Consider the following 26,748-nt stretch of genomic DNA (forward strand, 5'->3'; position numbering starts at 1 on the left):
CTCAAGTTAATGAATAACCCGTTAATTTTAACAATGAAGAAATGGCGAGCTATGGGTTGGTCAGTTTGACGGGTCGAAGAAAAATGAAAAGTTTGTGAATTTAAATGGGAGAACTGTGTATCGCTTTCAAACAATTCAAATAACAGTGCAATTATCTTTTATTGATTGTGTTTAGTAACTACATTCACTGCTAGCACAGATAGAGGACAAACAATTACACAGACAGACAGACAAACAGACAATAGATAGATTGATAGCGATAGATAGGTAGATAGATAGATAGATAGATAGAGTGGCGAAAGTGACCTCGCCACTGGTTTTTGGAGGGGCCTCTTTGCCAGCCTCTTGCCCCAGGACTTAGACTAAGTGCACCGACAAACTTCTACGTTGGGTATTTTAACTGGTTTATGTATTCTTAGAATAGAGCGGCCGCACAGCCTAATTTTTTGGAACTATTTTGGGCATGAATCCGTGCGTGCGGTCGGTCAAGAGACTTTCAGCTAACTTTTGAACCCCTGAATCGATCTGGGTGATTTTTAAATATGTTGTTCCCCCAGATCAGGGCTATCAGGAGATTTATGGGGATATGTTTTGGGGTACTTATGAGACTTTATAAAATATGTGTTTTTTTATGCCTGGGGATAATTATGTTAATACATTATCTGCCTTAATTATCTCTCAGGATGAGAGGAGAGATTGTGTGTACTGTATGGGAGTGTCTCAATGTAAAACTCTGTTTTTATTGGCTTGTTAATCTTGTGTCCCTGTGCCCAACTAGGTCCACCTGGGTGTCACCCTTGTTGGGAAACCTGCATAAAAGGCCAGTGTGCCTCCATTAAAATTCAGTTCCTATTTTACCCTCAACATAGAGTCTCATCTCATGTGTGGGGGGAAAAGGCTGTATCTACCCTGGGGATTGCTATTTCACTATACTCCCCTGGGATTATAATCACTAGCTCTTTTAAGAGCTGTTCCTAAGTTCTCTGGAGTAGGAGAGGTTCACCCAATGGAAGCTGGATCCTGGTCTTGGGTCCAGGGTGGGTGGAGGACGGCGAGATCCCAGCCAAGCTGTAACGCTGTACGTGGGGACTGCAGTGCTGATGGTGTCTGGTGTAGTGCTTGGAGTCCTCAGTGAGCACTAGGAGCATCTGTCGGCGGAGGTAGATTGATAGATAGATAGACATACAGACACTGATTTGTATTGTTCTCATGGATTTTTGAGTTTTTTCACATATCACCATTTGCACAGCTACAATGATCAATCAATAAGCACAATGTTCTTCGTTTATTTAAAATGTCCTTTTTAACGGTAATATTTTCTCTTCCAGTTCACGGTCACCCGACTAACCGAATTATTGGAGGAGAGAATTGCGTGGCTCACTCCCAGCCGTGGCAGTCCTCGATTCTTTACTTTTCGGAGCATGTTTGTGGTGGGACTCTAATCGATAGTAACTGGGTTTTGACGGCTGCACATTGCAATCTGCCGTGAGTATTTACATATCTTGCTTTAGGGAAAAGTATTTCTTCCCCATGTCTAGCAGTGAGCAGGAGAGAAAACACAGAGTCCTACAGCCTTGAGCCTGATGTTCTGGTTTGTCTTGATCCATAGCTCAAACAGCTGACAGATCAGAAACATGCAGCCTGCCTACAGTGAGGGAAGGGTTTCAGATTACTACCCGGGTCGTTCCATAGATTATCAATGTGTCAGCATGTTTTACTAAACTGGCGAAATCACAATATGTGCTAACATTTCAATTCTAGAGGGTAACCATGTATTTACCATAAACATGAAATAACAGCAAATATTCCCAGTGAAATTGAATATTACTAAGGGAACCACCAGTGGCATCATATTGTGATGGGATTTCCAGAATATTAAACTGCTTTCAACCAGCAAACTGAATATCCTTCTTCTTACCAACTTCACTTAGTATAAAGACTCCATTTATGCTTCTACAGGGGTTAAGTACATCTCCCATAATGCACAGGCATTGCCGGGCTATATTGTGTAAATGGTGTGTACTACACAAAGTATGGAACTCAGTGAGCCTAGACCAGTAATAGAAAGCTATACTAATTACTAAGCCATAGCGCCAAACTGGTGGAACTCCCCCGATCCAAAATAAATGGCTTAAAGAAAAAACAATATAGGGATACAGCAAGCCTGAAACGGAACCTACAACAAACACACAGTGTGTTATGTCATAGAGACATGAAATAATACAACTAATATTTACTCACAGACTCCCCATAATTGCAGGGATTAATCTCAGTTGCCGATAGATTTCTTTCTTGTTTGAAGCAATATCTTAGAACGTCTTCCACCCGAACTGGAGCGTTCTGCAACAAGAACGTTAAATCATGGAATAAAACGGTATGTTGGGTCCTTAGCCACCTGCAGCCAACAAGAAAGGATTCTGGTTAGATTGTATCAGGTTATTTTATGTTTTATGCCTTTGAGGAAGTTGATGCTTATAAAATAAAGCTGCATAGGGCAAAGTGTACCATTTAAAAAGGATTGCCCAGCTCTTATACAATTGTAAACGCAGCACGTTAAATTCAAAGTGAAGCTTAAATAGCTTGCTACCTTTTTTACATTTGATTTTATATTCTTGTTGCAGAGCACTTATTCAGTGACGAGGTCCTAACCATTGCTTAAATGTTCAAAGAAGGAAATTTGTAGAATGACAAAGTAATCTGAGGGATCTAGATCAGCTACACGTGGTAATCCAAAATGTCACCTTTCTTTCTCACGGTCTAGGAGCCTACAGGTTCGTCTTGGAGAGCATAATCTGTTGGTTTATGAAGAAAGAGAACAATTTAACTATGCTGGAAAGATATGTCCTCATAAAGACTTTAATAGTGACACCTACGAAAATGATATCATGCTTCTTAAACTGGCAACTCCAGCCAATCTTAATGCATACGTCCAGACAATTCCCCTGGCATCCTCTGACGTTCAACAAAATACCAATTGCCTTGTCTCTGGCTGGGGTACGACTAGCAGTCCAACAGGTAATAAGTAACACAGACCGTGATATGACGAGGACATTAATACTGGTAAAGTCTTATCTCCAGGGTGGGTTGGTGACATGTTCCATTGTTTACTGGAAACCAGAACATGTATGTACGTAGTGGGAACCAGATGAATTAGGCATACCATAACCTACCCATAAACCCACCAATAAACACATACACCCATGTTGAATGAAACAGGCCACTTCATGTATTATTTATGTACTGCATAACACATTCAATCTTACTATGAACTTCATAAATATAACAGATTAATAAACTATTGGGTCATACAGTAAATAACTTAATAAAACCGTCGTTGCCAATCTAATTGACCAACCGCATATACTTACATCCACCCACAAGGCTTAAAATTCCCTTTTAACCTTTTAATGCTCACCACCAGCCGGCATTCCTCGGTGGGGCTCGTCCACATTGGCAACTTCACAGAGACCCGACCATTATCCACACTATAATCTTCCTGTCAACCCGTCTCCCACCATGATTGGCAAGGACACAACTCTGCCTTCAGTTGCGAAAAGCAAACCAGGAGCCAGCAAACAGGGCGGGTGGGAGGGAAGCTGTTGCTGGCCGAATCCTTATTAGTCCTCACCCATTCATACCAAACACAGACACTCCCACACACATATTAGCCAATCACCGCACATCCATTCCCACACTCATACATGTGCCCTTGTCCGCGAAGCTGCACTATACCCTTGGGCCTATTCAAAAGGCATGCCAGTCTTCCGTGCTAAAAATAAATGTTTTTGAAAGACTTTGTCAGCAGAATGATTTTTCATGATGTCCTAGGATCAGATATATTTATGGTCACTATATGATGCCATAGTGAGAAGTTGTGTATGTGGGTTGTTGTGTAATATTGTAGCTTTGATGAAGGCAGTGCAACCAGGACAGTATTAGGGTCTGCACATTGGTTGACTTGATATACAGTAATTCCCAATAACAAACATTGGAACAATTTATAAGATTGGAAACATTCCTTCCTTACTCCAAAGTGGCAAAAACATTGCTCTTTGGGCCAACAAGCTGCTAATATCCAGCATAGTAATTATTACTTATTATCCAGATATGAAACCAAGAGGCTGCACTCCCCTGAACATTCATTTATTATAGGGTGCTGCTGGGGCCAATTTATACACCATAGAGGTTCCAGTGCATTCACTCATTCACTATACAGCAATATATGGGAGTCCAGAGTAACTCCTTGGTTTTGCACCCCTCCCTGTCACAGGTGCCTCATTCAATAGCCCTATTTAACCTCGACCTGCAGAGAGCCCCAGGAGGAAGTCATTTCTAAGTAAGTGGATTGATCTCATAAGAGCAAGCATTAGGTTGATAGCGAAGGACCTGCCAAGAATGGGATATATTGACGTTGTGGGAGGCTTATGCAATGTATGGTCATATACTGCAACTAAACCCACATTATTTTTTGACTAGGTTTGGTGTTTTTAAATAAAACTATTACATTCTAAGAGACTTGAAATGGCTGTTTAGCGAATGAGCGAGTGCGCTGGATCTTTGCTATTTTCCATATAAAAATAAGAATTAGATGCAATTATAGTGCACTAGGTTACATTACAAAGACAGAAAATACAAACAATGTAATAAATCATTTATTCACTTTCTTAAAATTTATCAGAAAATCCCTAGCGGTTTGCAACTGCTTGTGTCTATAAGTGTAGGAAGCAGTATTAAAGGGACACTATAGTCACCCAGACCACTTCAGCTCAATGAAATGGTCTGGGTGCCAGGTCCTTCCAGTTTTAACCCTTCAGATGCAAACATAGCAGTTTCAGAGAAACACATTTGGGGTTAAGCCAGCCTCTAGTGGCTGTCTCCCATATTATGCCTCCATCGCGCAGAGCGTCCATAGGAAAGCATTCGACTCCGCTGATGTCGGCAGAGGAAGCTGACGTTGGTGGGGGAGGAGAGGTCACCAGTGCCGAGGGAGCCAGGCGCTGGATTAAGGTAAGTGGCTGAAGGGGTTTTAGGACTGCTTTGTTTTCCTGACATTATAGTGATCATTTAATTATATAAACTTACAGGTTTGCTACCTGCTGTTTATTAGTTATATATTTCTAAAGATTCCTGGACAGTTCTCTGTATTCAATAAGGAGCGCTAATAGCAAGCTCCAATAAACAGGACCTTACATGCTAGAATCACTTTCTCTAGATTCAGTTATATCAATATATATGCATTTTAATTTTTTTTTCTTGAGTGATGTTTATCACTTACTCCAAGATAGTGACCATTGTTTATTAATATGGCATGTTTTTGGATTTTAACAAGTAGATTAATAATAATAATAAGTTGCACAATCATTTTACAGATATGTAACGCAGGTGGACCTTTTCCATGTTTGGCATTCAGCCATCTCATGGGCAATATAGTAACTTGAAGTTAATCATTTTTGCTTCAGGAAGAATTTTTCTTTTCACATAATTTGTACAAACACAGGTTTAATCCTTTTGGGTAAACTATTAAACAGATTTTTTTTCTTTTACATTTGAAAGTATCAAAAAAGTATATAAAAAAGTATATTTATAAAAAAAATATTAAATAATTTCAAAAGATTATACAAAAATATGAAATCAAGGCTATGGTTGCTTAACTGAATTTGTGTTTTACTACTCATTGAACTTGCCAGAAAGAAATAGGCCTATCATGGTGTATATGGGGCCCCTTTGCCACCTCTTGTGGGGCACCCACTTGCGGTCAGAGTTCAGCATTGCGTTTCTTTCATTGCTGGTTGCGACACTGCATTTGAAGGGAAAATGAACAAAGAGAGAACTTTAGTATCCAGTGAGCTGGGGACTCAATGTGTAACTGTGTATCCCATGAATATTATAATATAGTGTAACAATCCAATCAGATATAAAAGTCCATCTTCCGAACACTTTATCCACAGCCACGTTTCCTGATATTCTGCAATGCGTGAACGTGCAAAGTGTTTCTACAGCCACTTGTCAACAAGCCTACCCTGATGATGTGATAAACGATAACATGCTGTGCGCAGGAGTTGAGGAAGGAGGAAAAGATTTGTGTCAGGTACCTGACCTGTGATTTATCATATATTGGCTGACTTTAAATGATATGCTCATAGATTGGCCATCAGGAGGTTTTAAGGTTTTATCACATTCCAGGGGTATGAGTGCTATTAAAGTCTTTCCGGGGCCATAGCATAACAGAAAGGGCCAGTAACCAACAACCCTCCTTTGGGTACTTAGCCACAGTCATAGAGATTGATAAGTCGACAATGCCTTCTAATGTTGCACAATTAAAACACTTGTCCGGAGAATACATTGCTTACCGATATTACAGTTTTGCAGGATATTGTGCAGAAATGCAAAAATACACAATAGAAATATTAGATTTCTCATAAAGGGGTAAAAATAAATTTTCTTCTCTATGTGCTCTGGCACTAAATCCGGCTATGTATGACGAAGGTGCAAGACAGGGGGTCGGAGAAAGAGAATATGGAGGCACTGAACCGCCCAGAATCACGAGTGTCTATACTGTACACACAATGTGTTAGCTATAGCCTTCTCGGGATGGAAATGGGTGGTCAGAGGTCAAAGAAATGATTCCTTTACTAGTGCTCCCTGCATCTTTCGGCGCAGCTGACATTTTCCCCTTTAAGAAAAGCTAAAATTGTTGGTTTCTTTCCATTTCCTCCAGGGAGACTCTGGTGGACCTCTGGTGTGTAATTCCCAACTTCATGGCATCACTTCCTGGGGGAACGTTCCATGTGCCGTGGCAGGAAAGCCAGGAGTTTATACTAACGTTTCCAAATATCTGAAGTGGATTCAGGACACCATTCGGAATGGAGATTGTATTTGATTCTTAATTACCATCTGATCTCTCTGTGTATAATCTGTTTTAATTAACAATTCTTGTAGAAAAATAATATTCAAATTTGTTACAAATAAACCAATTATTTTGCGTAGAAAATAAGTACTGCAGACAAATCAATGACTAAATTTAAACATACTATTATATATTTCAATATTGGGAACATGTATGTCAATTATATATACAATACCCCCTCTCCCCCCACAAAATGGGCTGTTCCTCCCCCCTTCCTTAGGTGATATTGGCTATCTACAATTGGCTATCTAGACTTAGTTCCACGTGATATTGGCTATCTACACTTAGTTCCACGTGATATTGGCTATCTACAATTGCCTATCTACACTTAGTTGAAGCGGACCCACTACAGACGGACACAGATAATCGCCAACATCACATCGCCAACATCACTGGCAGACAGTCATCTTGGCAGGGAAGGAGGTCCAAGGGCTCCGTGATACCGGAGCCACACTTACATTAGTAAAAAGCCACTTGGTGCCGAGCACTGCAAAGACCCAGAATACAGTGGCCATAAGGGTAGCTGGGGGAAAAGTGTACCGACTGCCTACTGCCCGAGTACACCTGAATTGGGGAGCGGGGTCTGGAGTGGTGGGTGTGGGGTTGATGCCGGAGCTACCGGCAGAAGTGCTGTTGGGGAATACCTGGTGAGGCTCACATCTGCTTTTGAGCTCAAGTCCACACCGGAAGAATTATACCTGGTAGTCACCAGGCCCGTCACCAGGCAACAGGCCCGCACCAGAGACTACAGTTCACACCCGGAGGCTCAGGTAAGAGACTGGTGGGACCCTTAGCTAAGCCTAGCCCCTCCAGCAAGAAATATATCTTGGCGGTAGTGGACTATGCTACCAGGTACCCAGAGGCGGTGGCGCTGACCAACATCCATGCGGAAACGGTAGCTGAGGCTCTGATGCAAATCTTCTCCCGCATGGGATTTACCCAGGAGCTAGCATCGGATTGGGGTACTCAGTTCACCGCAGAGATCACCCAACACCTCTGCGGCATTAAGCCGATTGAAAGCTCCCCTTATCACCCACAAACCAACGGTCTCTGCGAACGATTCAATGGAATGTTAAAACAAAGGCTTCGGGCGTTCACAGAGACTCACCGTGATTGGGAGAAATTCATGCCGCACCTCCTGTTTGCTTACCAGAAGGTAATGCCGGAATCCACAGGGTTCTCCCCATTCAAGTTACTCTTTGGGAGGTGGGTGAGGGGACCCTTAGCCTTATCCGAGAGCACTGGGAGGGGGATCTTGGCCAGGATGGTAACCCCATCGTGCTATATGTGTTGGAATTCCGTGACCATCTGGAGGAGGTAACTAGGTCTGTTCGAGAGAACCTCCAGGCAGCGCAGGATCGCCAGCGCACTTGGTATGATCGAGGTGCCAGGGACTGTAGCTTTCAAGTAGGGCAGAAAGTTTTAATTTTAAAACCTGTCAGGAATGACAAGCTACAAGCTGCCTGGCAGGGCCCATACCAAGTTGTGGAACAAAAGTGTGACACCACTTATGTGATTGGCCCTTGCTCGGGAGCGTGAGGGTGATGCATGCTCCACGTGAACATGTTGAAGCCCTACCATGAGCGTGCAGAGGAGGTGGCAGAGATCTGTGCCCCTGCCTCTGAGGACTTCGATAACCTTCCCCTGCCTGACCTCCTAGGGAACGGGAGTCAGTCAGGTGAGATAGAGGATGTCAAACTGGAGACCAGTTGAGCCCCCAGGAGCGGACCGAGGTACAGCAGCTCCTAGAGGAGAAGAAATCTACCTTCTCAAATGTACTTGGGTATATGGCTACACACCAGGTAGAGACATTTGGGTCAACTCCCATTGCACCAAACCCCATACCGAATCCCCAAATCAGTCCGGGAAATATGCGCAAAGAGATCCAAGAGATGCTCCAACTGGGAGTTATTGAGCCTTCTAACAGCCCCTGGGCCTCCCCAGTAGTCCTCATATCGAATTGGGATGGTATGACCTGTTTCTGTGTGGATTACCGGAGGTTGAATGATAAGACAGTGTCAGACGCATATCCGATGCCTGTTAGACGGCATGGCTTGGGGCCAATACATCACTACAATTGATCTCTGTAAGGGGTATTAGCAGATCCCCCTAGCCCCCGAAGCCATCCCTAAGTCAGCGTTAGTGATGCCATTTGGGATGAAAAACGCTCCGGCTACCTTCCAGACAATGGTAGACCGGCTTCCTAGATGGGTTCCAAGACTATGCCTATGCATATCTTGATGATATTGCCATTTATAGTGATACCTGTCAGGAGCACTTGGTCCATACAGGAGTGGTCTTAGATAGGATCAGGGAAGCGGGCTTGACCCTGAAGCCAGCCAAGTGTTATATAGGTATGGCCGAGGTACAGTACGTCAGACACCAAGTGGCTTACATCAGTTGCAAACTGATACTCCGAGAAGTAAACTACGCCGCCATCGAGAAGGAATGCCTGGCCATGGTTTGGGTCCTGAAGAAGTTGCAACCCTATTTGTACAAACAGCCCTTCTCTTTGCTCACGGATCACAACCCGTTAGTCTGGCTGAACCGAGTGGCGGGGGACAACGCCAGGCTCTTGCGCTGGAGTTTGGCTCTGCAGCCTTTTGACTTTACGATACATTACCGCCCCGGGAAACAGAATGAAAATACTGACGGGTTGTCTAGACAGACTGAACTTTAAAAATTATCCATGAGCATCCCCGGACATCCCCAAGCTGATCCGTGGAGGATCAGACTGTGTATGCCGGCTTGTGGTCAAGGGGGAGCAGTGTAGTGGAATGAACCTTGGACTGTTACCCTTCTGGCAAAGATATCTCTAATGAGACAGAAAGGGGTATTTTTTATATACACCCCTATATACTTATTAACCCTTAAATGGGAACACATGGGATGGACTGCAGCATTGTAACAAAGCTGTGTGATACAAAAAGTGAATACAAATCCAAAAATATAAGTCCTGCGCTCACTCCCATCACTCCTGGGTGACAGCAACGACCACAGTACACATCAGCCCCAATACATACTTGTATTCACTTTTTGTATCACATAGCTTTGTTACAATGCTGCCGCCCATCCCATGTGTTCCCTATTAAGGGTTAATAAGTATATAGGGGTGTATATAAAAAAATACCCCTTTCTGTCTCATTAGAGATATGCAGGAAAACCAAAAAAAAGTTGCATAAAGCTATATACCATTTTCCACTATTAGATTTTTTTTTTTTTTTTTTTGCCATTCCACAGGAAAAGTAATATGGCATTCAGTACATTAACAGGCAAGATATTGGTTATTAAAAGTATTAGGATAACAGCAGGTTAAGGCCTGCAGAATGGTATAATGTTGTGTAATGTAACACACGTGATTAAACATAACATTTCCCTCCCAGGTATGAGGTAGTGGTGGCTAAGATGGGTACTTAACGGCTGTCTTCCCCTGTGAGGTACCCTCTTCCCAATTGTAGTGGTGGGCAGGAGATGTGCTCTAGGGGTCTGGGCAGAGGGGAGGGGGTAAGTAGGGAGCCATTTACAACATTATTGCTGTAGTGCCACTTAAAAACTCATCAGCGGGGAATGACTAGTGGTGTTTCTGAGTCCTATATGCCTATATGATAGATAAAGAAAAGTGAAAGTAACATAAAGTAAAATTTCCATTCATCGAACATATCATACAGTTGTAAGAAGTTAGCCTCGAGTGGTAGCCTATTTGGTGGTGGGTGAGGCGATTGTTAGTCATGACCGATCAGGTCTGAGGTTGTGGAGGCGTCAGAAGTCTGGTGGTTCTGGGGATGAACTTAGTGACAGGCTAAGCCTGTTAGGCCCGTACTGTGTTCTCTGCTTCTTCGTCAGGCTCAGGCTATGAGCTGTTTAGGCAGTCCTCACCTATATGGCATGTCCTTTGCTCTAAGTTGCTGCAGTAGTGGTTGCAGTGAATTTCACAAGTTAATGGTGCTTTTAGTAAGGTCTGGGTATAAGTCCAGTGATGAGCCCTCGAATAATAGGGGGTCTTACCTGGAAACGGCTGATTAAATCAGCCTGTGCATCCGCTGGTGCTGCCCTTGGTTTAGGCAGGTGGAACATGACAACGAGCTTCACCGCCTTGGCCTGCTTTGGCAGCATCCGACGGATGTAATGAGGCATGTCAGGGAGGCCTACGGAGTCTGGGGTACACAGGATACTTAAGGTTATATCACCTCCGCTGGTCTTTCGCTGGTCTGTTGTTATTATATCCCATTTTTCTAACTCCTCAAGTTTCTGTTCCAGCACAGATAGACGATGCGGCTCCCAACATGACAATGCGGAAGGTAGTGCCTTCCAGTGGGTCTTTGAAGAAGGCCATGTCACCAGCGATGTTGGCTCTCTGTTCTGCGAATAAAATCTTGAGCTGGTTGGCTATGACTGGCTCATCTTCCGTGGGTTGTTTGGGATTGGGGGCTGGCAGTGGTGAGCTCAAGGCCACCACTCCCATATCATAGGGGATATCCTCCGAGGAGCAGGAAGAGCCTTTGTCAGCCATCTCCATCTTATCCCACACAGCAGCTTGCGATCTCTGCAGTAGTTCCCCGATATCTCGGGATGTATGGCCCTTGTTGAGTTTTGGCTTTTTGTGTGTACTCTTGGTGACAGAGTGGAGCAGGTAAGTTAGAGGTAGGTTATCCACACCAAAATCAGCGTTTTCATAAGGTCAAGGCCCGGAGCTCACAAAAATGTAGCCGTTCCTCAGTTGGCTCTGCCCATCCAGAATTTATTTTGAAATTCAGTTTTTAACAAACAAATTCAAACGCATCATTAAACAGCGGCATATCAAGAGCCCAAACGGGGCGGGAACTGTTGGATTCTGGGACATCTGTGAGAAGGCGAACACATATATCCACACAGTTACAGGTACACAAATTTACAAATATCCGTACAAGGAAAAACACCTACGCACATTTAGGTGTGCATCTTCTGCTGTGACACAGACTCTGTGGTTCCTAAATGACAAATCAATAAATGCCGCCTTCCCCGTACATGCAGCAGGCTTAAAGGAACACGTCATCCTGTCTTGGGACCGGTCGTCTCCACTCCCTGTAACTCCGGCTCTGGTTGGGGAGAGGGACCAGTTGTCTCTTCTCCCTGCAGGGTACACTTCCACTGGGGAGTGAGACCAGTTGTCTCCCCTCCCTGTAACTCCAGCTGTGGTTGAGGAGAAGGACTGGTTGTTTCCTCTCTCTGCAGGGTACACTGCCACTGGGGAGTAAGAGCAGTTATCTCTTCTCCCTGTGCCTGAGAGATAATTGAGTCAGGAACTGTACAACCTTGTGATGGACCCTCCGTCAATTGATGCTCCTAGTGCTCACCAAGGACCATCAGCACCGCACCAGACACCATAAGCACTGCAAACCTCACGAACCGCTGCAGCTTGGTTGGGGTCTTGCCGTCTCCTACCCACCCTGGACATACAACAAGGCTCCAGGCTCCAGTGGGGGAACCTCTCTTCCTTCAGAAAGCGTAGCAGGATAGCTCTTAAAAGAGTGATTATCCAAGGGAGTATGTTGATCATAGCAATCCCTTGTAGTGATATAGCAGTTCCCTACAACACGAGACGAGGCTGCGAGTTGAGGGTAAGAAGGTCTGAAGGTTTATTGGCACAGATTGGATTTTTATACAGTTCTTAAGGCCAGAGGCACACCATTGGACCTGATTGAGGACAGGGACACAAGGGACATAAACCAATGAAAACAGTAATTAACAGTATGACACTCCCACATACAGCATACAATCCCTCCGCTCTGCCTGTGATATAATTAAGGTAGTTAATACATTAACTTAATTATCCACAGGTTAACTGTTTAACCTCTTTGGCCCAATCCCTAGAGATATGGGCTGAAATTAGGAAAATATTGGGTTTTACTCATCTAATCCCTAGAACACGTAAACTTAATATATTGGAATATATTCTAGAGGATCTCTCATTGAGACATTGGGTTGATAAAGATACATTAACTTTATTGGACATTATGCAAGGAGATAATATTCTGCCCTTCCAACAGATTGTGGATAATTTACATATTCCTCCTAAAGAGGTATTTACTTACCTCCGTATTAAACATTATATTCAGAAACATGTTATTAAATCTTCTTTTCCGTGGGCTAAAGAGTTGGAAATTTTATTTTGCTATCAAACAGTCCCAAGGTTATTTCTGTTGCTAATTCTCTTTTCAAAGGCTCAGATACCATTCCCTATAAATTGATAAATACTTGGGAGAAGGAATTAAGTGTAGTGATTTCTCCAAAGGATTGGCTTTCCTCTATATTTTTGTAAATAAATTTGTTCACGGTCTAAATGTGACCGAGTGTCATTTCAAGGTTTTACACAGATGGTATTACACTCCGACAAGACTAGCTAAAATGTATAATACTCAAGATTCTACTTGTTGGAGGTGTGGCACCTATTCTGGTACATTTATCCATATATGGTGGGCCTGTCCAGTAGTTAAGTCACTTTGGGCATGGGCATTTAATATCTTTTCTGAAGTATCTCTTAACGAGGTATCTTTTAACGAACTAACTAAAAATCCAGCCTCGGCCCTTCTACATCTGAATTGGCCCTTTAAGTCACGTAAATATATCTGTCTAGCTATTCACTGTTTTGTTGCAAATAAAAAAATCATCATCGCTAGACAGTGGAAATCTTCTAACCCTTTTCAGAAAACCTCCTTGATTAAGCAAATTATATTCCAATTGACAATGGAAAAAGATATCGCTAAAAATTGTTTAGTAGTCTCAAAAAAAAGACACTGGTATTCAACCTGGCTTCAGAATTTTTCCCTATTATATCGTTAATTGATCAACTTAACTAATTAGATCAATAGAATTATAGAATTTTTAATTTCTTTGTATATTACTCTTTTTGGCTAGTTGAAGATAGCCCAGGGATAAGTTAATATGAAGGCAAATTTACGTCTACTTCTATTGATACATAATTTTCTCTTTTTTTTTTCCTTGTTACAGACATATGTTTGTGACATTTTTAGGACTTTCCTGCTCTTAATAATAGGTGAAGGGTTATTGATTTATTTTTTCACTCGACTGATTGCGATAACTATATGATGTTATTCTACCTATGAAGATGTTTCATCCGTATCAATCGACTATACTATGTATGTTGTATTCTGAATTTTTTGTATTATGAAAAGAAAAAAATTTCAATAAAAAATTATTAAAATAAAAAAAACAATTATCCACAGGCAGATAAAACTAATTTTTATAAAGTCCCATAAGTACCCCAAAGCATAACATATCCCCATACATCCCCTGATAGCCCTGATCTGGGTGAACAACATATCCAAAAATCACCAAGATCAGAGCAGAGCTTCTGAAATTTTATGGAAGTCATATTTTTGCCCAGACGAACACAGAATTTCATGCCCAAAACAGTTCCATAGATTCGCGGCTAAGTGCTGCTGGAGGACCAACCGCGAAAGGCGAGGTTTTCATGCCAAAAATAGTTCCAGGGCATTTGCAGCTAAGTCCCCCTGAAGTCTATTCACGGTTTTAGCCCATGCGAACAAGATGGCCGCCACCACGTGTTCGAATGTCGAATGGCGGCCACTTCGACTGTTCGAGAGTTTGAAAAAAACAATGTTTAAAGTCCCAATAGGCACAATTAGGGTCTCTCAGCAAAAATAAATTAAAGGGGCCATAATCACAGGGTAAAAGGCTGGCAAGTAGTCCTTTCGAGGCCCAGGGGCGAAGTGACTTTTGTCACAAACCTCAATTATCTCCAGGTATAGAAAATACAACAATTTATAAACATCCCCAGATAGCCCTGATCGAGTGCATATCATATCCAAAAAGCACTCAGATCGGTTTGGTAGTTTGGATTTTCCATGGAAGTCAACTTCGGGAGTACAATACCGAACAAAATACAGAACTCATCCTTTGGCTCCTAGGTAGCGATTGTTCGCCTAGTTCATGCGAAGAATCTTACCGAATGGCACGTTTGTGAGTTAGAGTGTCCAATTTTAGTTCCATGCACTCTACGAACTAACACTGCTGCCTGCGTTCGTGCAAACAAGATGGCCACCAACTCAGTCCCCATATGTTCGCGCATATGAACGGCGGCCAGCTGGCCAAACACTTAGAACGTTCAGGTGTCAGGAGAGGTCCATATGAGTTAATGAGCCCAGAGGTGGTCTGCTATTCGTGTGGTTGTTCCTCTTAAATTCCTAGATCTTCAAGCTGTAATACTGGGATAAGGTATTTGATTAGATTCTATGTCTGTATCGTGTTTCACAATAGACCAATTATGATAAAAAATATTCTTGATGGGCTCACAGTGGTAAAAAGCACTGTATCACCTGATTTATGGATTTAGGTCTTGTGGTTCATAAACAGGTTGCTCTGTCTTGTGCCATCACTCTTTGTTGTGCCATCACTCTTTGAAGTGCTCTCTTCATAACCTTGTTAGGATATCTTTTTTCTTTTACATAGTTACATAGTTACATAGCTGAAAAGAGACTTCCGTCCATCAAGTTCAGGCTTCCTCACATATGTTTTTGCTGTTGATCCGAAAGAAGGCAAAGAACCTAGTCTGAAGTGCTTCCAATTTTGCAACAAGCTAGGAAAAATGTCCTTCTTGACCCCAAAATAGCAGTCAGATGTATCCTTGGATCAAGCAGCTATTACCCCACTAATTAGAAATTATATCCCTGTATGTTATGTTTTTGCAAGTATTTATCAAATTTCAGTTTAAACATCTGTATAGACTCTGACAAAACCACCTCTTCAGGTAGAGAATTCCATATCCTTATTGCTCATACTGTAAAAAAAAACTTTTCTTTGCCTTAGATAAAATCTCCTTTCTTCCAGCCTAAATGTGTGACCTAGTGTCCTATGTATAGCCCTCTTTATGAATAGATTCCCATACATGGTTTGTACTGGCCCCGAATATATTTGTATAATGTTATCATATCCCCTCTGAGGAGCCGTTTTTCCAAACTAAAGAGATTTACATTTTTTTACCTTTCTTCGTAACTAAAATGCTCCATTCCTTTTATCAATTTTATAGCTCGTCTCTGCACTTTTTCTAGTGCCATGATATCCTTCTTTAGAACAGGTGCCCAAAATTGCACAGCATATTCAAGGTGTGGTCTTACCAGCGATTTATAAAGAGGCAAACTTATATTTTCATCCCGAGAATTAATGCCCCTATTTATACATGACAAAACCTTACTGGCCTTAGCAACTGCAGATTGACATTGCATATTGCTGCATAATTTGTTGTCTGAAGAGAAAAAACAAAAAGAAAAATCCAAAGAGAGATGGGGAAACTCCACACCCCTACATTAGATAAACCAAGCGAGGAAACCCCGTCCTAGATGTAATGCTAAAACTTAACCTTTATTGGTTATAAAATAAAACAATGTAAACACAATAGAGAAATAAGAAAATAAATAAATGGAAATAAGGAGAGCTACCACAATAACTGTGGGTGTGAACAGTAAAAATAATAAAGAAAAATACTGTCCTTCAAAGCCACCTATATGCAGAGATCAAATGTCAAAGCTAGTAACTAGATGGGGAAGGGAAAGAGGAAAAAAACAATGTAATCCTCTGGGTCACTGAAAATGCTCCTATAGAAGAATGTGTGCTAGAAGGCTAGAGGTAACAAAATAACTAGTGCAAAGGGCAACAAAGTTGCACTTGTAACGAAATGCACTACAAACTTGGATAGTATAACCAAAAAAAACCATGAAGCATAAATGAAGGAGACCACCCACATGGAGTAAGATAAATATGTCTGTTCAGGACCAAACTAGGCTAAATAAATCGCCAAACTAAACTTGTAAATCTTAAATCCCCTCCTTGTAAACCACCAAAGTCCCAGAGCTAGTACACGTAAACTAGACTGACTAAGATCACAAAGAGTGGAGCAGCTCCTGACTAAACTACCTAACGCGCGTTTCAGCACTTCTAATTGCGCCTTCGTCAGAGGTAAAGCATAGGTCTGTCCCCTAGCCGGCTCTTTTATATGTAACGAGCCGGCAGAATTAAATGGGAGTGGCGGACCCGTTCGCGACGAAAAACGACGTTCAGACTAGTACCGCCTCTCTGTATGAGTCACTAGAAGATTGACAGGGCATGTAAATGAGTCCCTAGTGTGCCATCACCTAAATGATCAACTGGAAATGAGCAAAGTGTCATAAAAGTCAATGAAAAAATCCATGTACATAAATAATATCAAATGGGATATAAGGACAAAACATAGATAATGAATATAACATGTGCTTCTTGTTACAAAAGAGCAGTATGGCTAAATGGATTTAAATCCATTAGTGAGTTATTTCTCATATTGGAACAATATTATGATGTGGTTATCATTGAACTAAAAATAAAATAATCATAATTATTTATTTGTTAATCTTAAGGTGACGGCGTCTTGGTCTCACATCTAGTTGGGGGATAGAGGCTGTGACATCCATAATAATCAAATGAATAATAATAACAGAAGTATTTACAAAAATTAACATATGTACAAATTAAGTAATGATGCATTACTGATGGTATTAAATAATACTCTCTATGTAACTCATTTATCAATGAAGGGAGTGAACGTGAACCCCTCATTTAATCCATTGGGGGCCAGTGTATTGAAACTGTAAATCCAAAAGGATTCTCTTCTGAGGAGGGTACGGTCCAGGTCACCTCCTCTGCGACCCAATTGCAGTTTTTCGACCCCTGCAAATGTTATCCCTCTCGTGTCGCCATGATGGTAGTTTCTAATGTGTCTAGCAACCGGGGTATCTCTGAGGTTTCTGACTGAGTGTATGTGTTCCATTTTTCGCCTCTTAAAGGGCCGAATAGTTTTCCCCATATACCTAAGTCCACAGGTACAAGTCAACAGGTATATGATGCCCTTTGTGTTGCAATTAAAGAAGTGTTTCACATGACGTACTGAGTTATCAATCAGATTTGGAAGGACTTTTGAATCTTTCATCATAAATTGGCAGGCCACACACCTGCCACATTGGTAGGTGCCCTGCACTGAAAGCCAATTGGTAGTGGCACATTTAGAGGACAGATGGCTGGAAACGAGAACCTCTTTTTAATTTCTGCCAATGTGGCAGGTGTGTGGCCTGCCAATTTATGATGAAAGATTCAAAAGTCCTTCCAAATCTGATTGATAACTCAGTACGTCATGTGAAACACTTCTTTAATATGTGGGGAAAACTATTCGGCACTTTAAGAGGCGAATCATGGAACACATACACTCAGTCAGAAACCTCAGAGATACCCCGGTTGCTAGACACATTAGAAACTACCATCATGGCGACACGAGAGGGATAACATTTGCAGGGGTCGAAAAACTGCAATTGGGTCGCAGAGGAGGTGACCAGGACCAGGACCATTTGATTATTATGGATGTCACAGCCTCTATCCCCCAACTAGATGTGAGACCAAGACGCCGTCACCTTAAGATTAACAAATAAATAATTATGATTATTTTATTTTTAGTTCAATGATAACCACATCATAATATTGTTCCAATATGAGAAATGACTCACTAATGGATTTAAATCCATTTAGCCATACTGCTCTTTTGTAACAAGAAGCACATGTTATATTCATTATCTATGTTTTGTCCTTATATCCCATTTGATATAATTTATGTACATGGATTTTTTCATTGACTTTTATGACACTTTGCTCATTTCCAGTTGATCGTTTAGGTGATGGCACACTAGGGACTCATTTACATGCCCTGTCAATCTTCTAGTGACTCATACAGAGAGGCGGTACTAGTCTGAACGTCGTTTTTCATCGCGAACGGGTCCGCCACTCCCATTTAATTCTGCCGGCTCGTTACATATAAAAGAGCCGGCTAGGGGACAGACCTATGCTTTACCTCTGACGAAGGCGCAATTAGAAGTGCTGAAACGCGCGTTAGGTAGTTTAGTCAGGAGCTGCTCCACTCTTTGTGATCTTAGTCAGTCTAGTTTACGTGTACTAGCTCTGGGACTTTGGTGGTTTACAAGGAGGGGATTTAAGATTTACAAGTTTAGTTTGGCGATTTATTTAGCCTAGTTTGGTCCTGAACAGACATATTTATCTTGCTCCATGTGGGTGGTCTCCTTCATTTATGCTTCATGGTTTTTTTTGGTTATACTATCCAAGTTTGTAGTGCATTTCGTTACAAGTGTAACTTTGTTGCCCTTTGCACTAGTTATTTTGTTACCTCTAGCCATCTAGCACACATTCTTCTATAGGAGCATTTTCAGTGACCCAGAGGATTACCCTGTTTTTTTGCTCTTTCCCTTCCCATCTAGTTACTAGCTTTGACATTTGATCTCTGCATATAGGTGGCTTTGAAGGACAGTATTTTTCTTTATTATTTTTACTGTTCACACCCAAAGTTATTGTGGTAGCACTCCTTATTTCCATTTATTTATTTTCTTATTTCTCTATTGTGTTTACATTGTTTTATTTTATTACCAATAAAGGTTAAGTTTTAGCATTACATCTAGGACGGGGTTTCCTCGCTTGGTTTATCTAATGTAGGGGTGTAGAGTTTCCCCATCTCTCTTTGGATATTCCTTTTTGTTTTTTCTCTTCACACATATGTAAGGGTTACCCCCTTTTAGGATTCCCCGGACACACTTACAGGCTGGTTGCCTTTGGCCACTGGCTTTTGTCTTTTCTTTTTTCTAATTTGTTGTCTATAACAATTCCCAAATCCTTCTTGAGTGTTGTTATCCCTAATTCACTACCATTTAGGGTGTAAGTTGCTTGTGCATTCTTGACCCCAAAGTCCATAATTAGCATTTCTCTACGTTAAATTTCATCTCCCAATTTAGTGCCCAATCCCCCAATCTATCCAAATCCCTCTCCAGCAAAGCAATATCCTGCTCACATTTTATTACTTTACAAAATGTTGTGTCATCTGCAAACACTGATACATGACTTTCAATGTCTATTGCAAGATCATTAATAAATATGGAAGCTTTGAATCCTGTTCTTAACAGTTTGGCCTCGTGTGAAAATTATTTTTTACTAGAACAGTTTCTCTTGGCTCGCAAACACTGCCCATATGGTATGACTGCTTTATGTCCATGGGTGGAAGCTCTGCCAGTGCAGCAGGTTGTTTGATGCCGTGTTTTTTCTAAAAAGCTTGGTTTCTACAGAGCCATCCATTTTTAACAAAATCCACAGATAAAGGAACTCTACCTTTTCCTTCTCAATCACGTGAGTGATTTGTAGGCCTATCTCATTGTCATTAAGGTCCTGAACCATGTTCTCAAAGTCATGACTTGTCCCAATTCAGAATCTGAGAACATCATCTATATATCTGTGCCATTTACCAATGATTCTATCCTACTTATGTAGAACCTTCTCTCGCAGTACACTTCTTCCCACCACCCAAAATAGAGATTGGCATAACTCGGGGCACAAGCCCCTCAGTTGTAGAATGTATTTTCCATCAAATACAAATAAATAATGTGTTAAGATGAATTCTGACAGTTGTAACATGAACTCTATCTGGGCAGGTGTGAACCTAGGGGATTTGTTCAGGAAATATGCAGTAGCCCTTAATCTTATATCATGGGTAATGCTATAAAGGGAAACGACATCCAAACTAACCAATAAGGTATAAGGTGGAACCCTCAGATTTTCAAGAGTTAAGGCCAGATCCTTCTGTGACTTTACTTCTTTTATTAGAAATCTAGCTCCTAAACTACAATTCCCACAATCCTCTGCATAGCCATATTTTGGTCCTTGGAGAGATCACTGCAGAAGTTGCAGTGGGTTTAAATCGAACAAGGGAAGTGGAGTACCTTTTTTATTTATTTTTAATTAGTCTACACCCTTTTATCCATTGTCTCAATAAATTATTGAAAAGAAAAGTAAACTACAGCCATAAACACAGTAAAAACAGAAAGTAGTCTATATTATATGAAACCACCAACAGTTAAGATTGAGATATTATGTCAGCGTTATTAAAGCAAACAGTGATGAGATTATCTGTAAAAAGCGACAACACATCAAAGCGGACACCGCCCCAAACTGCTGATAAGTAGCAGAGCAGGAACACCGAGTTAACAGAAAGTGGATTTTCTGGTTTTGCAGAGTAATAAAGAACTATCCCAGAGGTGACACCTCTTCTTCAAAGAAAGATTGTGAGAATTGCACGGTATGATCTCCAGGGGAGTCCTGGAGATATACTGACTTGGGAAGTACATTGTAGCTCTTTATACAAATAGTAGGAGCTTTAGAGATAGAATTCTAGAAATTTTGTAAACAGAGGAATGACACATTGTGACAAAGCGAGTACGTGTGTTCTAGAACAGCTGGCCATGTAGACAATATAAGAAAACTCTCCAGTAACACACTTACTCACTAATTTCACATGGAATTCAAAGGGAAATTCTAAAAGGCCAAAATAGCTGAACCAGACAAATCCACTCATTCAAGCTGTTTCCAATTCCGCTACTCTTCCTTAAATTTGAAACGCACTTTGAATTCTAGAGAATAACCTGGTTAGCTTATAAATCTCTGAGACGTACTGCTGTGTCATTAAAATCAAAACATAGTATTCTGTACAATAGAACAATGTGATTAAACTTGATAGAAACGCAGAGCAGCTCATATATCCCCTCCCCCCAGCCGCAATCGCCAGTGTATTCACATATATTATAAGCCTACCGGAAAGTAATCCGACTATTTAGATCTATACTACTGGAGGTTTCTCTTAATTGCCGCATTATGATAAAAGAACTAAAAAAATGAAATATCTGAGTTGGAGTTTGATATTAGGTTTGCAATTCCTTTCTCGGTTTTTCTCAGTTTTCCGTAATCGCCATTTTAGTGAATAAACCCCATTTTTGCGAAGCTTTATCAATCTGGTATGAAAGAGACATTTTCACCATGACCATATAAAGATGAAAGAAATTCTAAGAAAGTTAGTGGGTTATTTAACTACTGTAATTTTTACTTTTGCATAATTAACCTAATTTTATGTGCAGTCAATGTATAAAGATTACAGAATCAGACAAAGAAGAAAAAAATCAACAGAATCCAACGCACAACGTAGGAGGTTTGCAGTAGGACCTCCACAAATTCCACGTGCCACGGTGATGAGGAATGTGGCACCTGGCTGTTTGTCAACCAATCCCATAGGAAAGCATTGGGAGGCTACCGCGCATGTGTGTCGAAACACCGCTCTGCACTAATCAGCATCTCCTCATAGAGATACTGAACATAGGAAACACCTCCAGTGGCCGTCTGAGTGACTACGCGGTAACCCAAACTCTGAAAAGGCAGTGCTTCCATAAAGAGCCTGGGCAAGATCTAGACACCAGAACAACTACAATTACTTGTATACTACACATTAAGCCGTATACTGTACATTAAACTGTATATTATATAATAAGCTGTATACTGTACATTAAACTGTAAACTATATAATAAGCTGTATAACGTACATTAAGCTGCATACTATACAATAGGCTGTATAACGTACATTAAGCTGTATATTATACATTAAGCTGTATAATGTACATTAAGCTGTATACCATACATTAAACTGTATACTGTAATGCAATTTGTTTTGTTCCGAATGGGAATTCGCCTGAATTTCAGGCAATTCGGACATTTGGATACTTCCGAATGTCCGAATAGCTGAATTGCTGAAGTGTCGAATTGCCGAATTGCTGAAGTGTCGAATTGCCGAAGTGCTGAAGCTCCGAAGTCCAAAGTTCCGAAGTGCTGAAGTGCCGAAGATGCCGAAGAGCCGAAGTGTTGAAGTGTCGAAGTTCCGAAGCACAGTATTGGCGAACTACTAATATACCTACCCAGTGGAAGAACGAAGAATGTTACACTGTGTAGCAGAGGCCTGATATTCCACAGGTTAACTCCACTATAGATCCCAGTGAGGCTCAGGAACAAGTAGTAAACACACCATGAAGCAGTAATTCCAGCAAATAAAGTAATCCACAAATATTCCCATACAGATCCCAATGACTGGACGACACACAGCATCAAGAGCAGAACTAACTTTTAATTAATACAGCCTCCTTTTAAGAGATTCTCCCATGCAAGGGAGGGATGTGGCAAACCTAGCCACTTCAGACTAGAAAACTGTGTCTCTAAATGTTGTCCTAAGCACTGCTGCCATATTGTGTTTAAATGTAATTTGCTTTCTGTATTGAACTGTATGATTGCCTGTATCCCTATAGTATTCGTATGCTAGCAGCCGAAAGTCGCCAGCATTTACATGGTTGTTTCACGAACAGCAACTTTAGCGGCTGTTCGTGAAATGAAATAAGTACCGAACCCAAGCCCACACACTGAGGGTTGTGTGGCACCAATTAACAGATTGCAACATTGTTGTAATCGGTAGTTAAGTGCTTTCCTGGGTGGCCATCGTTCGACTACTGACCACGCGGCGGTTGGCCATCTTGGATCCTTTGTCTCCCCAGCTGTGTTTTGTCGTCGAGTGCCTGGAACTGAAAACGGCACGAACACCGCTGTACTTCCAGGCCGTTAAGGAGCTCCGGTCTTCTCCTATTGTGGTTCCCCATCGGTGTTCGGTACTTTCAGACTACTTTAATATTAAAGTGTATTTCGTGCGGAGTTCGGTTGTTTTAGCTGGGATCTGAGCGATACTCTCACGAAAAGTGCACTTAGACCCCAGCTATCTACCGAACATCCGTTTGTCAGAATCACATGAATATTGTACGAATGGTAAATTTAAATGTAAAATGCCGGTTCTGCTGCACGGAGGGATAATTCACTTAACAGTGTATTTCAGCGGGAGTGTCCCTCTTGTGCAGCAGTGCCTGATGGGAGAAATGCTCCAAATGTTAAGTACCCCATGTAGTCCCCTACTGTATTACCCATTACATGGGGACTTGCATAAATACTGGAAGCTGTGAATAAAGACCTCAGTTGACTCCCAGAACTGTGTTTCGTCCGGTTACTGGGGGATTTGGGATATTGCCTTACTTTCAGCGCTGACTGTGGATTTACCTTTAATACCAGCGGAGATCGTGGGATTTAATATTGCCACTCCGCTACAAGGGATTTGCAATAATTAGGACAGTAGCCAATAAAATGACAGTTACCTCGCACACATTTCCTCCCCTTAGTGTGACACATAATCCCATTAAATGTGCTGTGCTTTTCTCCAAAACCTGGATGTACCCTAAAACAAGCAGATAGCCCAATACTTAATGTACCCCCTGGTAGCCCTGATCTGGGTGACTAACATATCCAAAATTCACCCAGATCGGACCAGGGGTTCAGGAGTTAGGTGGAGGGTGAAGTTTGACCGACCGCACACAAGGTGGTATCCGAAAAAGGCTCCATGTGTTTTGGCCCTGCGATCGGTCTCCGTTCGGCAGTTAAATCACATAGTAATCCTTGCCATCCACAGCTACTATTACATTTGCCTTTATTCCCTTGTTCGGTACATTGTTTTTACCGAACGGGGGGCTGCCTAGTCCCTCCGTTCGGGAGTTATGGAGCTCTGGAGGTCTCAGCGGTGTTCAGTTGTTCGAGTGTCCGATTTGAGTTCCAGAAACTTGGCGACAAAACACAGCTGAGATTTGTATGCGTAAGATGGCCGCCACGCGTGGTTCGTATGCCGGACGGGGACCACACAGGCACTTAGAAGGTATCAATTAGGCTGTGGTTTAGAAAGTGTGAACGCTTAACGAGGCGCACACTTCTCACTGGGGTGGTCTGATGGTTCGGTAGTTTCATTCGTATGAAAACTACCGAACCCTCATACGAAAATTATACACACTTTTCCTATAGACATAGATACAATTATACAAATGCATTTTTACACGAATTATACAGGCTTAATATAATCTGCTACACACTGTATACAAGTTTAAATAAAAAGTATACAAACATAGCCAGGATTCAGCTGTAAGCATTTGCAACACTTACAACAATCAAGTAACACGCATTCATATAAAATGTAAGTTGCCAGTCAATGGAATGACAGGAATGAATAAGTAGATAACTCCCTAATTCCCACGGTATTAGGGAGCTATCTACTAAAAAGGCTGAAAGACCTAAATTGGTCTTTCAGGCAAATTTACTAATACTAAGTAAAGATTACTTAGTATTAGTAAATTATGCCCCTTGTGTCTAGTGTCTGTCTTAGCCTTGTCATACAAATGGAGTCACCTCTGTTCTGAGAGTGACTGGCAGTATACACTTTTAATTTCTGTCTTAACACAAAATGTCTGCTGATATAAATATACTGACACCAGCCTCCTGCCCACAGACTATGGGCCCTGTAAAATGTAATGTAAAAGTCTCCGTTCGTGTATCTGGACTGTATGGTTCGGGAACCGAACAGCCGCATGGACCGGAGAACACCTGGGAGCTTGTTAAGCCTAATTGCTACTTTGTAGCAATTTCCACCGCAACGTTTTAAGTGTTCATCTGGGTGGCCACATTTCCTAGGGACGACCACAAGGTGGTAACTCAGGCAGCAGTGTTTGGTCATCAAGTTCATGGAACTATTTTCAGACACTAAAACTCCCGAACACCACTGGACTTCCATGATCGCCTGTGTTCGGTTTTATATAACTTAGGAAGACACTGTTCGGTGGAAACGTTCCCACGAAAAAAAGGGGAACAAGCTCCAGGGTAAGAATATTGACTATGTTCGGTAGTTTGTTCGTTTTTAAACCACTGAACTAGACCGACCGCTAGCCCTGATCTTGTGGAACTGTTTTGGGCAGGAGCCTCGTGTGTGGTCAGTCAAATTAAGACTTCCAGGAAATTCCCGAACCCCTGAACTGATCTAGGTGATTTTTGGATATGTTGGTCAGGGCTATCAGGGGATGTAACTTTTAGGGGGTTGTTATGTCATTTTAAGGTATTTTTGGGGTGTTTGTGTGAAATGTGTGTTTTTTGTGCCTGGAGATAATTGAGTTTTGTACAGTTCCTGACCCAATTATCTCCCAGGCATAGGGGAGAGATTATCCTTTTTCTGTGGGAGTGTCATGGGCGTGCTCAACTGTATTTGAGATTGTATTAAAGCAGGCCATCTGGCTAGATTAAACATATTCCAGCTTGTACTCCCAGAACTATGTGTTGTCTGGTTACTTGGAAGGGAAAGGGCTAATCACTGTTCCAGCTTGTTCCAGCGTGGTTGATTTAGTGGGGAAAGTCCTTGCAGGACTAGAGCTCCCAGGACTGAGTGTCGTCCAATGCCTGGGGGTGTCTAGATCGAATTTCCCATTCAGATCCAAGACAAGAGGGAGCGGTTCCAGGACCCCAGTCAAGCCGCAGCAACAGTGGGCAGAAGTGCTGCGGTTTGCCCCTGTTACAGCTAGGAAGTGGTCCTTGACGGAGGTACCCAGCCAGGTACAAGGAGCTCTGTTACAGAAATGTAATAAAATGTATACATGGAAATGAAATACATTGACAATGCCATAAAGCCCACTCTCCGCCGTTCAGCTAGTTCACAGTGTTGAGGGGAGGAAATATCTATTTAATTGGAAGCTAATATTACAGTGATACAAACTGATGATCTGCATATTCTATTGCAGCCCAAGTGCCCCCTGTTTTTTAATCATTTTTTTTTGCACAGGTTTTGGTTTCTGCATCATGTGCTCCCAACATTTCTCTGCGGAGGTTATTGCTATATAAGTTCAGCAGGTTCAGTTCTTCTCCGCTTTCTGGAGACCTATCATGAGTGTTTTTAAGGGTGTCTCCATGTCTAATTGTCACATGTGCTACACCTCTGAAATCAGTGTATGCGTGAACATTTCTCCATATAAGCAGCATTGACTAACAAACCTTTACTAACTGCTTCAACTTTCAATTTATACTTATTCTCA

At 41.7% G+C, this 26,748-nt stretch overlaps 1 protein-coding gene across 1 annotated transcript in view; it reads right to left on the bottom strand.

Moving 5' to 3' along the window:
- Positions 1-2,269: 2,269 nt before the first annotated feature.
- LOC134577671 (sushi, nidogen and EGF-like domain-containing protein 1) overlaps positions 2,270-26,748 on the bottom strand; it is a 56,658-nt gene continuing 32,179 nt past the window's right edge. Inside the window, exon 7 of the mRNA XM_063436524.1 lies at positions 2,270-2,340. Coding sequence (XP_063292594.1) covers positions 2,270-2,340 — 71 coding nt within the window. The remainder of the gene's footprint in view (positions 2,341-26,748) is intronic.

Source organism: Pelobates fuscus, chromosome 11, assembly GCF_036172605.1.
Source record: "Pelobates fuscus isolate aPelFus1 chromosome 11, aPelFus1.pri, whole genome shotgun sequence".
In the NCBI taxonomy this organism is placed as follows: Eukaryota; Metazoa; Chordata; class Amphibia; order Anura; family Pelobatidae; genus Pelobates; species Pelobates fuscus.